The sequence below is a fragment of the Salvelinus alpinus genome, chromosome 9, assembly GCF_045679555.1.
Source record: "Salvelinus alpinus chromosome 9, SLU_Salpinus.1, whole genome shotgun sequence".
Taxonomy (NCBI): Eukaryota; Metazoa; Chordata; class Actinopteri; order Salmoniformes; family Salmonidae; genus Salvelinus; species Salvelinus alpinus.
In genome coordinates, this window is record NC_092094.1 from 19006841 (window position 1) to 19020884 (window position 14044).

At 42.5% G+C, this 14044-nt stretch overlaps 2 protein-coding genes across 8 annotated transcripts in view; one reads left to right on the top strand and one right to left on the bottom strand.

The window, feature by feature from the left end:
• The window catches only part of LOC139584451 (lysine-specific demethylase 7B-like), a 54672-nt gene extending 46972 nt beyond the window's left edge, over nt 1–7700 (bottom strand). For 3 of the 7 annotated variants that reach the window (XM_071416326.1, XM_071416321.1, XM_071416323.1), the window contains exon 1: nt 5960–6098. In XM_071416326.1, coding sequence (XP_071272427.1) covers nt 5960–6093 — 134 coding nt within the window. In that variant the 5' untranslated portion in view covers nt 6094–6098. Of the gene's footprint in view, nt 1–5959; nt 6099–6124; nt 6237–7589 lie in introns of those variants that run through there. The other 4 variants (XM_071416325.1, XM_071416322.1, XM_071416324.1 and 1 more) reach the window with 3 other exon arrangements.
• Nucleotides 7701–11521: 3821 nt separating this feature from the next.
• Nucleotides 11522–14044, top strand: part of LOC139584458 (G1/S-specific cyclin-D2-like) — a 351941-nt gene continuing 349418 nt past the window's right edge. The window contains exon 1 of the mRNA XM_071416347.1: nt 11522–11600. The gene's annotated coding sequence lies outside the window, so the exon portion shown is untranslated. The remainder of the gene's footprint in view (nt 11601–14044) is intronic.

The window sequence follows — 14044 nt, forward strand, 5'->3', positions numbered from 1 at the left end:
TTAGCCGTGTCTGAATCCTGGCTTAGGAAAACCATCAAAAACCCTGAAATTTCCATCCCTAACTAAAACATTTTCCGCCAAGATAGAACTGCCAAAGGGGGCGGTGTTGCAATATACTGCAGAGATAGCCTGCAGAGTTCTATCTTACTATCCAGGTCTGTACCCAAACAATATGAGCTTCTACTCCTAAAAATTCACCTTTCCAGAAACAAGTCTCTCACAGTTGCCGCTTGCTATAGACCACCCTCTGCCCCCAGTTGTGCCCTGGACACCATATGTGAATTGATTGCCCCCCATCTATCTTCAGAGCTCGTGCTGCTAGGTGACCTAAACTGGGACATGCTTAACACCCCGGCCATCCTACTATCTAAGCTTGATGCCCTCAATCTCACACAAATGATCAATGAACCTACCAGGTACAACCCCAAATCCGTAAACACGGGCACCCTCAGATATCATCCTAACTAACTCGCCCTCCAAATACACCTCTGCTGTTTTTCACCAAAATCTCAGTGATCACTGCCTCATTGCCTGCATCCGTAATGGGACCACCCCTGTCACTGTCAAACGCTCCCTAAAACACTTCAGCGAACAGGCCTTTCTAATCGACCTGGCTGGGGTATCCTGGAATGACATTGACCTCATCCTGTCAGTAGAGGATGCCTGGTTATTCTTTAAAAGTGCCTTCCTCACCATCTTAAATAAGTATGCTCCGTTCAAAAAAAAGTTGAACCAGGAATAGATATAGCCCTTGGTTCACTCCAGACCTGTCTGCCCTTGACCAGCACAAAAACATCCTGTGGCGTTCTACATTAGCATCGAAATAGCCTCCGTGATATGCCCCTTTTCAGGGAAGTTAGGAACCATCATACACAGGCAGTTAGGAAAGCTAAGGCTAGCTTTTTCAAACAGAAATTTGCATCGTACAAACTCAAAAAAGTTCTGGGACACTGTAAAGTCCATGGAGAGTAAGAGCACATCCTCCCAGCTGTCCACTGCACTGAGGCTAGAAAACACTGTCACTACCGATAAATCCACAATAATTGAGAATTTCAATAAGCATTTTTCTACGGCTGGCCATGCTTTCCACCTGGCTACCCCTACCCCGGTCAACAGCCCTGCTCCCCATAGCAACTCGCCCAAATCTCCCCCACTTCTCCTTCACCCAAATCCAGATAGCTGATGTTCTGAAAGAGCTGCAAAATCTGGACCCCTACAAATCAGCTGGGCTAGACAATCTGGACCCTCTCTTTCTAAAATGATCTGCCGAAATTGTTGCAACCTCTATTACTAGCCTGTTCAACCTCTCTTTCGTATCATCTGAGATTCCCATAGATTGGAAAGCTACCGCGGTCATCCCCCTCTTCAAAGAGGGAGACACTCTAGACCCAAACTGCTACAGACCTATATCTATCCTACCCTGCCTTTCTACGGTCATCGAAAGCCAAGTTAACAAACAGATTACCGACCATTTCGAATCTCACCGTACCTTCTCCGCTGTTACGGATACAGGTATCCTGTGTGTGTGTATTCTGTGTGTGTATTTCTTTTCTCTCCTTCTCCCCTCACAGGTGGCAATCATCATTCCCCAATCAGTCATCAATCAGAAGACACACCTCCTCCTGTCTCCATTACCCAATCACATCCCCTTTCCCTTGGTTTAAAAACCCAGCCAGTTGTTTTCTCTAAAGCTCAATCTCTCTGTCATGCAATCTCTCTCTAGATCTCTTGTGTTTTGCAACTACATGTCACTTTGTCTGTTACCCTGTGAGTATTGTTTTTGTTATGGTGTTTGTTTGATGGTGGGAAAGGGGAGTACCAAGACAAGTCGCGCATGGGCATACACTATCCGTAGGAATACTTTGTCTAAGAACACTAGTTAGAACTGGGCGTACCACCCACTGTATTTTTGGTTAGTTAGCTGTTGAAGTAGGCTAGTCTAACTTAGGGGTATTTTTGGGATATTTGTTTCTTTCCTTGGGTCCAGCTCAGCCCCTTTTCCTGCCCCCCCTTTACCATGTGTTTACCAAATAAACCATGAGTGTTTGATGGTAATTTAGTTGTCTGTGGTTTTTTGTTCTCACTGTTACGTTTTCACTAATTTGCATGAGTAATGTTACGGGTCTCGTTACCATCCCCCCTAGACTGCTGGGCCAAAGGGATTCGTAACATCTTCTATGCAATCTGGTTTCAGAACTGGTCATGGGTGCACCTCAGCCACGCTCAAGGTCCTAAACGATATCATAACCGCCATCGATAAGAGACATTACTGTGCAGCTGTATTCATTGACCTGGCTAAGGCTTTGACTCTGTCAAGCACAACATTGTTATTGGCAGACTCAACAGCCTTGGTTTCTCAAATGATTGCCTCGCTTGGTTCACCAACTACTTCTCCGGTAGAGTTCAGTGTGTCAAATCGGAGGGCCTGTTGTCCGGACCTCTGGCAGTCTCTGGGGGTGCCACAGGGTTAAATTCTCGGGCCGACGCTCTTCTCTGTATATCAATGATGTCACTCTCGCTGCTGGTGATTCTTTGATCCACCTCTACGCAGACACCATTCTGTATACCTCTGGCTCTTTGTTGGACACTGTGTTAACTAACCTCCAGATGAGCTTCAATGCCATACAACTCTCCTTCCGTGGCCCCCAACTGCTCTTAAATGCAAAAAAAAACTAAATGCATGCTCTTCAACCGATCGCTGCCCACCCAGCATCATTACTCTGGACGGTTCTGACTTAGAATGTGGACAACTACAAATACCTAGGTGTCTGGTTATACTGTAAACTCTCACATTAAACATCTCCAATCCAAAATTAAATCTAGAAATGGCTTCCTATTTCGCAACAAAGCATCCTTCACTCATGCTGCCAAACATACGCTCGTAAAACTGACCATCCTACCGATCCTCGACGATGTCATTTACAAAATAGCCTCCAACACTCTACTCAACAAATTGGATGCAGTCTATCACAGTGCCATTTGTTTTGTCACCAAAGCCCCATATACTACCCACCAATGTGACCTGTATGCTCGTTGGCTGGCCCTCGCTTCATACTCGTCGCCAAACCCACTGGCTCCAGGTCATCTACAAGACTCTGCTAGGTAAAGCCCCGCCTTATCTCCGCTCACTGGTCACCATAGCAGCACAACACACCTGTAGCACGCGCTCCAGCAGGTATATCTCACTGGTCACCCCAAAGCCAATTCTTCCTTTGGTCACCTCTTCTTCCAGTTCTCTGCTACCAATGACTGGAACGAACTGCAAAGGCTCTGAAGGTGGAGACTCTACCTCCCTCACTAGCTTTAAGCACCAGCTATCAGAGCAGCTCACAGATCGCTAGACCTGTACATAGCTCATCTGTAAATAGCCCATCCAATCTACCTCATCCCCATACTGTATTTATTTAGCTCCTTTGCACCCCAGTATCTCAACTTGCACATTCATCTTCTGCACATCCTACCATTCCAGTGTTTAATTGCTATATTGTAATTACTTTGCCACCATGGCCTAGTTATTGCCTTACCTCTCTTATCCTACCTCATTTGCACATGCTGAATATAGACTTTTCTACTGTATTATTGTATGTTTATTTTGTGTCGAATTGCTTTATCTTGGCCAGGTTGCAGTTGCAAATGAGAACTTGTTCTCAACTAGCCTACCTAGTTAAATAAAAAATAAAAAATATTTGATTTGTATAAAAAAAAATTGGTTACTATATGATTCCAAATATGTTATTTCATAGTGTTGATGTCTTTATTATTCTAGAATGTAGCTGTGTCCAAACTTTTGACTGGTATTGTATGTGATGTATTGATGCAGGGCTCACTCCAAGCTAAAATAAAGATTAAATAAAGTAATAGTGAACTTGAGTTTTGAATTTTTTTAAATCCTCAAAACTGGGAGTCAGATGACCTTTGGAGCAAACTCCAAAGAGACAACATTCAAGTCCTCCATCCCCCACTCATTCAAACGTAGGAACTGGTTCCTCCAGTCTGCCTCCACAACCACACCCACACGGCCATCTAGCGGTGTGAAGGTTAGTACCTTTTATGGGTGTGTAAACTTACACAAATGCTATTGTAATAAAAAATGTATGTTCTCTATAGTTACGTACTTGAAAATTGACCAAGTCGACCACTTGGGTACATTTGGGCAAACTCGTGAGCGACACCTGGGAGACGTCATACTAAATATTATGTAGCTCTTTCATTCTTGAATGTATCAGTCTGAAACTTTGCACACACTGTTGCCCTGTTGTGGACATCTCAATGTATGGCCTTTCTTTTGCATTTCAAAAGTGATGCAACAAAAATAAACGCATGTTTAAAAAAATATTTTACCAGATCTAATGTGTTTCTCCTACATTCATTTCACATCTCCACAAACTTCAAGATGTTTCCTTACAAATCATATCAAGAATATGCATATCCTTGCATAAGGTCCTGAGCTACATGCAGTTAGAGTTGGGTGTGTCTTTAGGCGGAAATTGAAATGAGTCCAATCCTTAAGAGGTTTTTAACTCTGCATTTCACGGTAAAGTCTACACTTTGTATTCAACCCATGTGACAAATACAATTTGATGGATTTTATTTGAATTTGAGCTGGGAGTCAAGATGGGCACCTGGCTATGAATTCATCAGTCACCAACTTTACCAGACGATTAGCATCCTCCTATAGGTTACATATTGATTAATTAACGTTATTCAGAAACAAAGAATTGCCGCGGGACAGGAGTCTGGGAGAACAACCTCTCACAAAAGACTTCACTCAACACATAGCCAGGAGGCAGGAAACGCAGCGAAGAGAAGGACAGGAAAGATAAAGTAAGCCTTCCCCCTCATCCCCGGTTTGTGTCGCTCTTTGTTCAAACCGTGCCAGGCTGCAGCCTTTCTCAGCAGAGAGACTACTTAAGGGCCATGAAGAATAATTATTGTAGGAAGTGTCGCCCCCACGCCAGAGGAAGCAGCCCCCCCTGGCCTCTGGACACCAATGCTGACAAGGCCACTATCCTGCCTGCCTCTGGGCCAACTTCCTGTGACAGGATGCAAGTCGAGAACATAGGCTACACACAACAAACCACTTGTATGATTAGCCTATTGGGCCCTGAGTTATGTCAGTGCCCATTGGTCAGAAATCCTGGACCCAACTACAGCCTAAATGTGATTGATGGCAGGTGTTATTCCTCACCATGTGACCTGAGCAGGATGTATAAAATATTTCATAGATGGTGTGTCCCGTCATTTACAAGTTATGCTTCTTCAATGTCCTATTTTCATAAACAACCCAAGGCACACACCAAGTGGGCTACAATGCATTTAAAGAGAAGGAAAAAAATACAGTTCTCATGAGACTGTCACTGAATGAAGGCTATCAAGTCTTCTAAAATGTGTATTATCCAAGCCCATACTGAAATTGACTACAGCCAGAGACAATCTATTCCCAGTACTTCATTCATAAAATGTAATGGACAATAAGCCTAATTCAGATTGATTTATGTTCCCTATTTAATAACCATTGATATGCTCTTGATTAACACAGACAAACCATTCAAATAGTGTGTAAAACATGGACTCACAAAACCAATTACTGGAGTTGAAGGGCTGCGCAACACTGGATGATTAGAGGTAAAGCAATACATCTACATGATACGTCAGCCTCTCGCACATGTGGACAGACACACACACCATTAAAATAATATCACTCATCCCAGAGCAATCATAATGACATAGTAGTGGCCTACATAGAGTAAACCACCAGACCAATCATACTAAAACACTTAAGGGTTTAATCACATGGGCCATCCATCTCTCCCTGGTGTTTTCATCCTGGTGGGACATTGATAAATGGAACACTGAACTTGCCTAAAGGCCAATGGCGGTGCTATCAGTCTTCGTCAGTCAGTCAGACACACACACACACACTTTTGAGAGTCAGAATTCTAGGAAGCCATCTAAATACCTGTATCTTCGATGGCACTGACTGAAGGAAGTAGGAAAGCAACATGCTCCAGGAGAGAGAAACTCTGAAGAAAGATCCAGGCTTGGGTACAGCATGGTACAAATCAGTAAGAGTTTAAGATTAATGTCTTGCATGAATATCAAAAACACACCCCTGAGCACTCACCCCCCTGCAGCTCCCCAACTGGCGTGTGCTCAGTGCCTGATAATAACACAGCCTACCGGCTAGACAGAATAATCCTATTGGTGGCAGGCAACACTACAGAGGAAAAGAGGGCTCCCAACAATAGAGACAACACACAGGCTCAGGCAAGGTAACCCCACCAAAAAGGGATGCGGCTGGGCCCACATAATCTACCATGCTGGGGAGCCATCCGGACCTGGGGGCACAGAGGAATAGAGGGCGTAACAGACAAGCCCCTGACTACAATCCCTTTGTTGAGAGAGCCTTCAGTAAACACATGTTCGTACACACACACACACACACTAGTTGTAGTGCAGCATTCATGCCTTGATCCCTTTTAGGGAGCAGACAGACACCTTGAATTCCTTGCTCAGTTTCTGGCACCACATCTCATAGTTGCATAAGCCCAAAATGTTATGTTGTTTTCTGTAAAGCTAAACATCACAGAATGCGCAGTGATATGGGTGTACTGTGGACCACCTCTGATATGCATGATGAGTGGCCTCATATTGGTGTGAACCAAGCAGTTTGGCTGAAATAATTTATTGCAATGTCTTATCCTTGCCCCATTGGGAACTATGAGTTTGAGCATGTCAACTTTCCTATTTAGAAAAAAATATGATGTTTGAGGGACGTCAAACACGTGCATTTCCCTTTAAAATGTGTTTCTTCTTTCTAACCCTAGATGGCTCTCGCCATGTGCACATATTTGTTCATTTGGGTCATTTAAATTTCCGTCCTCGACTTTAACATTACACTCCGTTTTGGTAAATTTCTCACTGATGAGACGAACATTGTCCAACAGCAAAATAATGTCACTAGAATTCAGGCTACTTCCTGTACTGGCAAAGAGTAGAAAGCAAAACTCATTATTTCGCCTATTGTTTATTGCCCCCCCCCCCAAACCCCCGAAAGACAACCTTCTCTGAAAAAGGTTAATCAGGATAACCTGACATCGTCGCGCCATGAATCCTGGCACGATAAAACATAACTACAGCTGGTGAAGGTTCAGGGTGGCTAGCTGGCAGGCAAGCCAACTCGACAAGCACTAGTTACTGACAACAGAGCTAACAGAACTAACAGTAGTTATGCTTGATTGAAAGTTTCTGACAAAGCTTCATCTACAGCTAATAAAGTACAATTGGCAGACAAACCAACTGTCCAACTCCTAACCAAAGACTATGAAATAGCTAGCAATCTCATTACTCCGATGTCAACTACCGAATCGTCGTTAGTAGGCATACAAGAAACTGGCTAGCGTAAACGTTAAGGGAATGAGTAACCGAGTTGGACCTCCACCGAGATCAGTTCGCTCACACTGGGTGCTCGCGCTGCGCTGTCTTGATTGAACCTCGAATTGATTGAACCACAGACTGACATCGCAATACGACTTGACGCACTTATGTCCTTTTCGTACATGTCATTAAGGAATATGTCGGCTCCTTACCTGCCATGAAACCAGTCCTTACAAATGTCGCATTCAATCATAAACCGGCTAACATCATAAGACTGCTGGCAGACACAGTACAGCGGTGCTGCCGCCATCTTCATAGTGTCCCCAAACAACGCAGGCAGAAAGTTGGGCGGGGACTCTGTCCAACACACACGGAAAAAGCCGAATGCGAAACGATAAATTACGGAAACGTTTCAGGAGACAAAAAAAACATGACCACTCAGTCTAGAACGTCATATGTTTATGACAATCAATCATCTCCCACTATTAAAACCAAATTACGAATGCAAAACCATAATGTAGGATGTATACACGTGCATGCACTTTATATGTTGTCCTAAACTTTAAGAAATTATTTTGTTTGCTTCATAGTGTAACATGCCAGAGCTATTGGACCCAGGTGCGCCAAATAGTAAATTAGAGGTAGACTCAGCGATATGACATAGATGCAGGAAGTAAACAGCATAATGGGTCAATTTCGGTAACAACTAAGAGCATTTAAACGCGAGGCTCAACTGTTTTGGTCCCCTGGCTACCATCCTTTAACAGGGTGAAGCGAACCCATACAAATGTACAGATACTGTGTGTGACTGTGTGAGGGCGAAGTCTTGTATCTCGCTCATCTGAATGGGCGCATTCCTGAGCAGGGTAACACAACCAATATCTGTGGTGCTGCTTGTTGCTTGCAGCAACATCATTTCGCTGACTATACCTTTAATGACATGGTAGACCTATTCAGATCTATTCAGTCTGGAGATCACCTCAGCAACAGGATGGTATGTGGGCCATGACAAGATTCACTATATATACAAAAGTATGTGTGTAACGGATGTGAAATGGCTAGCTAGTTAGCGGGTACGCGCTAATAGCGTTTCAATCAGTTACGTCACTTGCTCTGAAACCTAGAAGTAGTGTTTCCCTTTGCTCTGCAAGGGCCGCGGCTTTTGTGGAGCGATGGGTAACGATGCTTCGTGGGTGACTGTTGTTGATGTGTGCAGAGGGTCCCTTGTTCGCGCCCGTGTTGGGGCAAGGGGACGCCATAAAGTTATACTGTTACATTGATGCTGTTGACCCGGATCACTGGTTGCTGCGGAAAAGGAGGAGGTTGAAAGGGGGGTGAGTGTAACGGATGTGAAATGGCTAGCTAGTTAGCGGGTACGCGCTAATAGCGTTTCAATCAGTTACGTCACTTGCTCTGAAACCTAGAAGTAGTGTTTCCCCTTGCTGTGGCTTTTGTGGAGCGATGGGTAACGATGCTTCGTGGGTGACTGTTGTTGATGTGTGCAGAGGGTCCCTGGTTCGCGCCCGTGTTGGGGCGAGGGGACGCCATAAAGTTATACTGTTACATGTGGACACCTATTCAAATTAGTGGATTCGGCTATTTCAGCCACACCCATTGCTGACAGGTGTATAAAATCGAGCACACAGCCATGTACTCTCCATAGACAAACATTAGCAGTAGAATGGCCTTACTGAAGAGCTCAGTGACTTTCAACTTGGCACCGTCATAGGATGCCACCTTTCCAACAAGTCAGTTCGTCAAATTTCTGCCCTACTAGAGCTGCCCCAGTCAACTGTAAGTGCTGTTATTGTGAAGTGGAAATGTCTAGGAGCAACAATGGCTCAGCCACGAAATCGTTGGCCACACAAGCTCACAGAATGGAACCGCTGAAGCGCGTAGCACGTAATTTTTTGTTGTTGTCTGCCCTCGGTTGCAACACTCACTATCAAGTTCCAAACTGCCTCTGGAAGCAGTGTCAGCACAATAACTGTTTGTCTTGAGCTTCATGAAATAGGTTTCCATGGCAGAGCAGCCGCACACAAGTTTTAGATCACCATGTGCAGTGACAAACATCGGCTGGAGTGGTGTAAGGCTTGCCGCCATTGGACTCTGGAGTAGTGGAAATGCATTCTCTGGAGTGATGAATCACTCTTCACCATCTGTCAGTTTGACAATACAGTAAAAAAAAAAACACGTTTTTTAAAATACCTTAAAAAAAATAAGAATACGAAATAAAAGTAACAAATAATTCAATAGCAGCAGTAAAATAACAATAACGAGGCTATATACAGGGGTACCGGTACAGATTCAATGTGTGAGTGCACCAGTTAGTTGATATAATTGAGGTAATATGTACATGTAGGTAGAGTTATTAAAGTGACTCTGCATAGAGAATAACACCATTTGTCAGTCTGACGGACGAATCTGGGTTTAGCAGATGCCTGGAGAACACTACCTGGTTTGGGGCTGTTTTTCATGGTTTGTCGAGATCGGTGTGGAAGAACTTGACTGGCGTACACAGAGCCCTGACCTCTACCCCATCGAACACCATTGGGATGAACTGGAACACCGACTGTGAGCCTGGCCTAATCGCCTAACAGCAGTGCCCGACCTCACTAATGCTCTTGTGGCTGAATGGAAGCATATCCTTGCAGCAATGTTCCAACATCTAGTGGAAAGCCTTCCCAGAAGAGTGGAGGCTGTTATAGCAGCAAAGGGGAAACAACTCCATATTAATGCCCATGATTTTGGAATGAGATGTTTGACAAGCAAGTGTCCACATACATTTGGTCATGTAAATTATGTGATGTAATACCAATTTTCAGGGACCTTTTGTCTCAGGAGCACTACTTTCTGAACTACTGGCTAAAAAGTATACAAAAGTACCAGAGAATCTCTTTAATAAAATGTTCTGCCAAATGGCAGCCCCACCACTTGATTTGCTGAGGATGGGGCTAGAGAAATGTAATAGAGGGGTTCAGGGGTGCAATGAATGACCATCCATGGCTTTTCACTTTGAAGTTACAATATACAATGTTTTACATTGTTTGTAAAAACAATCTTATTCTAGGTTACGTTGAGGGTAAAATAGGACAGCCCATGGGGTAAATTTTTTAATTGAAATAACCATTGAGCAACAGCTAATATATTTGCACATACATATATTTTACTAGGCAAGTCAGTTAAGAACAAATTCCTAATTTCAATGACGGCCTAGGAACAGTGGGTAAACTGCCTTGTTCAGGGGCAGAATGACAGATCTTAACCTTGTCAGTTCGGGGATTCGATTTTGCAACCTTTCGGTTACCAGTCCAACGCTCTAACCACTAGGCTACCTGCCGCCCCAAATTAGTCAACACTATTGCAGATTGCTTTAAAGATATGCCTATGGCAGGCTACAACTAATGTACATATGAAGCAGGTCGTTATATTAGCATTCTTTTATTATGTTTTATTTATTTAACCTTTATTTATCTAGGCAAGTAATTTAAGAACAAATTCTTACCTACAATGACGCCTCCTGCGAGACGGTGTCTGGGTTTAAAAATACATTATTAAAAATATAGGACAAAACACACATTACGACACACAACACTACATAAGGAGAGACATAAGACAACAACATAGCATGGTAGGAGCACAAAAAACAGGGTACAAACGTTATTGGGCACAGACAACAGCACAAGGGGCAAGAAGGTAAAGACTACAGTACATCACGCAAAGCAGCCATAACTGTCAGTAAGAGTGTCCATGATTGCGTCTTTGAATTAAGAGATTGAGATAAAACTGTCCAGTTTGAGTGTTTGTTGCAGCTCGTTCCAGTCGCTAGCTGCAGCGAACTGAAAAGATGAGCGACCCAGGGATGTGTAAGGGCTGCAGTAGATATCTCAGATAGGGGGAGTGAGGTTGCAATATTGGGATGCACAACTATTTGTAAGTGGATTTAGGCTATATTTATAAACCATTAATGGTATCCCACTATACTGTTCTTCAATTTTGGGTAAAGACCACCACCTAGTGTAATTTTGATAAAACAGTTTAGGCTATAGTAATTATCCGACAGTGACGGGTTTGGGGCGTTGCCTTTATATTACTGGGACCAATCGGAGATCTGGCAGAAACTTTGTAAACAAGTCTTGCACGTTGTGTGAAAAACAATTTCTTTTATCATTACAAAGAGATTTATCGTTGGAAAAAACGCAGGACTTGAAGACTTCACTAAGGTAAGACTAAAGGAAAACTACGGTATATTTTGTCACAAAATATTTTTCTACAAAATATATATCTTTCTACATCAATTGTAGGTTGATAGTAATAACGTAACGTTGATAGTAATAACGCTGTTGATGGATTGAGCTCGAGCGCAAGTACAATTTTTTGGCAGACATCCGGTGAGAGTTAACAAATTCCGTGAACAGCCTAAATTACACAATTAATTTCCTCTTTTCCACTATTGTAACACAAAAAACATGATTTCAGTAGCTTTGGGATACAACATCGGGAGCACAGACTCTCGATGTTGTGTCCCAAAGCTAAGTTTCAGCTGTAATTGTTCTTCAATAACAACCAACCACAAAACTGTCGTGATAAACGCCAGCCCATTGTTGCGCAAATCTGTAGTTCTCCCACTGCTGGAGCGAAGAGGCTACGCAAGATTCTGCATCTCGCTACTTTGTTACGATTGTCAAATGTGTGGCTGTACAGTAGGTGTCAGCTACAGCTGTGGCTCACACAAGTCCATTGCTGCTCATCAGCCACGGCGCTTTTTGTAACAATATAAAAGTTACTTTACCATTAATTAGAGCGTTGGGCCAGTTGGTCGAAAGCTTGGTGGATCGAATCCCTGAGCTGTGGTTCTGCTCCTGAACAAGGCAGTTAACCTACTGCCTTCATTATAAATAACAATTTGTTCTTAACATACTTTCTTAAATAAATAAAAAGATGGACTTGAACATCTGAGTCTTACTCATGCTTGAATGGAGGCTGACAGGACTAGTGACTTAGCCTACTTGGATGTGTCTATTTCCCTAAAATATTTCTTGATGGAATTAATAGTTAACAAATGGAAGGAAGGAAAAATAGGGAGGCTATTAGTAGTGCTTCGGTTTTGGTTCGATTATTAAAAAAGAATCATGATTTTCAATAATTTTTTTCAACATTTTAAATGCACTATGTTGAATGTTGAATGTTGTAACGACAGAATAAAACAATTAATAAAAGGCCCATTATGGTAGTGACTGCCCATGACTGCTTATCATTTATTAACTATCAGTTATTCACATTACTTTAAGAAAATATTTCAGTTGATGTGTATATTACATTTGTTTTATTTGATTACTTTATTATGCTGTCTGACAAAATCACTATTTTAGTAGTTTTTCAAAGTAAATAAGGCATACTTTTATGACTGCTGAATACCAACTATCACTCACTTAGATCATGTATTTTCAGGTAGAGATACCTCGTGAAGAAACTGCTATATGTATGTATCCCCTCTTGATCAAGCATTCTTCTCTCTTACATAGCAGGCTTAAAAGAAACACAGACCGGACAAGTTACCGCGCAATGGATTATGGTCATTGTAGATAATTACCAAGTTTTGTGCGCAAACTATGTAGAACATTGGCCAGTTAGAAACTACAACTGATAAGTTGAATCAGGCGTGCTAGATGTGGAATAGTCAAAACACATGGAACAGGTGGGGGTCCCAGAGGAGAGATTTGTACAACAATTCCACAGTTCAAAGACGTAAAATAACAAAGGAAAACTTGGTGTGATTTTCTACTTCAAGTTATTAGTTCAGAACAGAAAAGCTCTAGTAGGTAATTTTTCTTCCTGTCGTTACTCTGCTGCAGACACCAGTGGGGAGATGTAGAAGCCATCTTAGGTCTGGGGCTAGAACAAAGGATGTGGGCACAGCCTTCAATGTACAACGTGACGTCTGTAGGCACTGTACATATTCGGTACGCCACTTCTAGTGAAGGACGGGGGATTCGGGGGGAGGGCTAAAGCTTCCTGTCAGAAGGGCTCAGGATTGGAACACTTTGTCTTCTGGCAGGGAGAGAGAGGTCTGTGTGTAGGCCTAGTTATTTATAGTTATATAGTAGTGTCTACCTTGCAGGAGACTTATTTGTACTATTTTCTACATTGTAGAATAATAGTGAAGAAATCAAAACTATAACACATATGGAATCATGTAGTAACCAAAAAAGTGTTAAAAAAATCAAAATATATTTTATATTTGAGATTCTTCAAAGTAGCCACCCTTTGCCTTGATGACAGCTTTGCACACTCTTGACATTCTCTCAACCAGCTTCATGAGGAATGCTTTTCCTCATGAGGTTTTCACAATAAGCACTGAGTTTGAAGGTAGGCCTTGAAATACATCAACACGTACACCTCCAATTGACTCAAATGATGTCAATTAGCCTATCCAAAGCTTCTAAAGCCATGACATAATTTTCTGGAATTTTACAAGCTGTTTAAAGGCACAGTCAACTTAGTGTATGTAAACTTCTGACCCACTGGAATTGTGATACAGTGAAATAATCTGTCTGTAAACAATTGTTGGGAAAATTACTTGTGTCATGCACAAAGTAGATGTCCTAACCGACTTGACAAAACTATAGTTTGTTAACAAGAAATTTGTGGAGTGGTTGAAAAACGA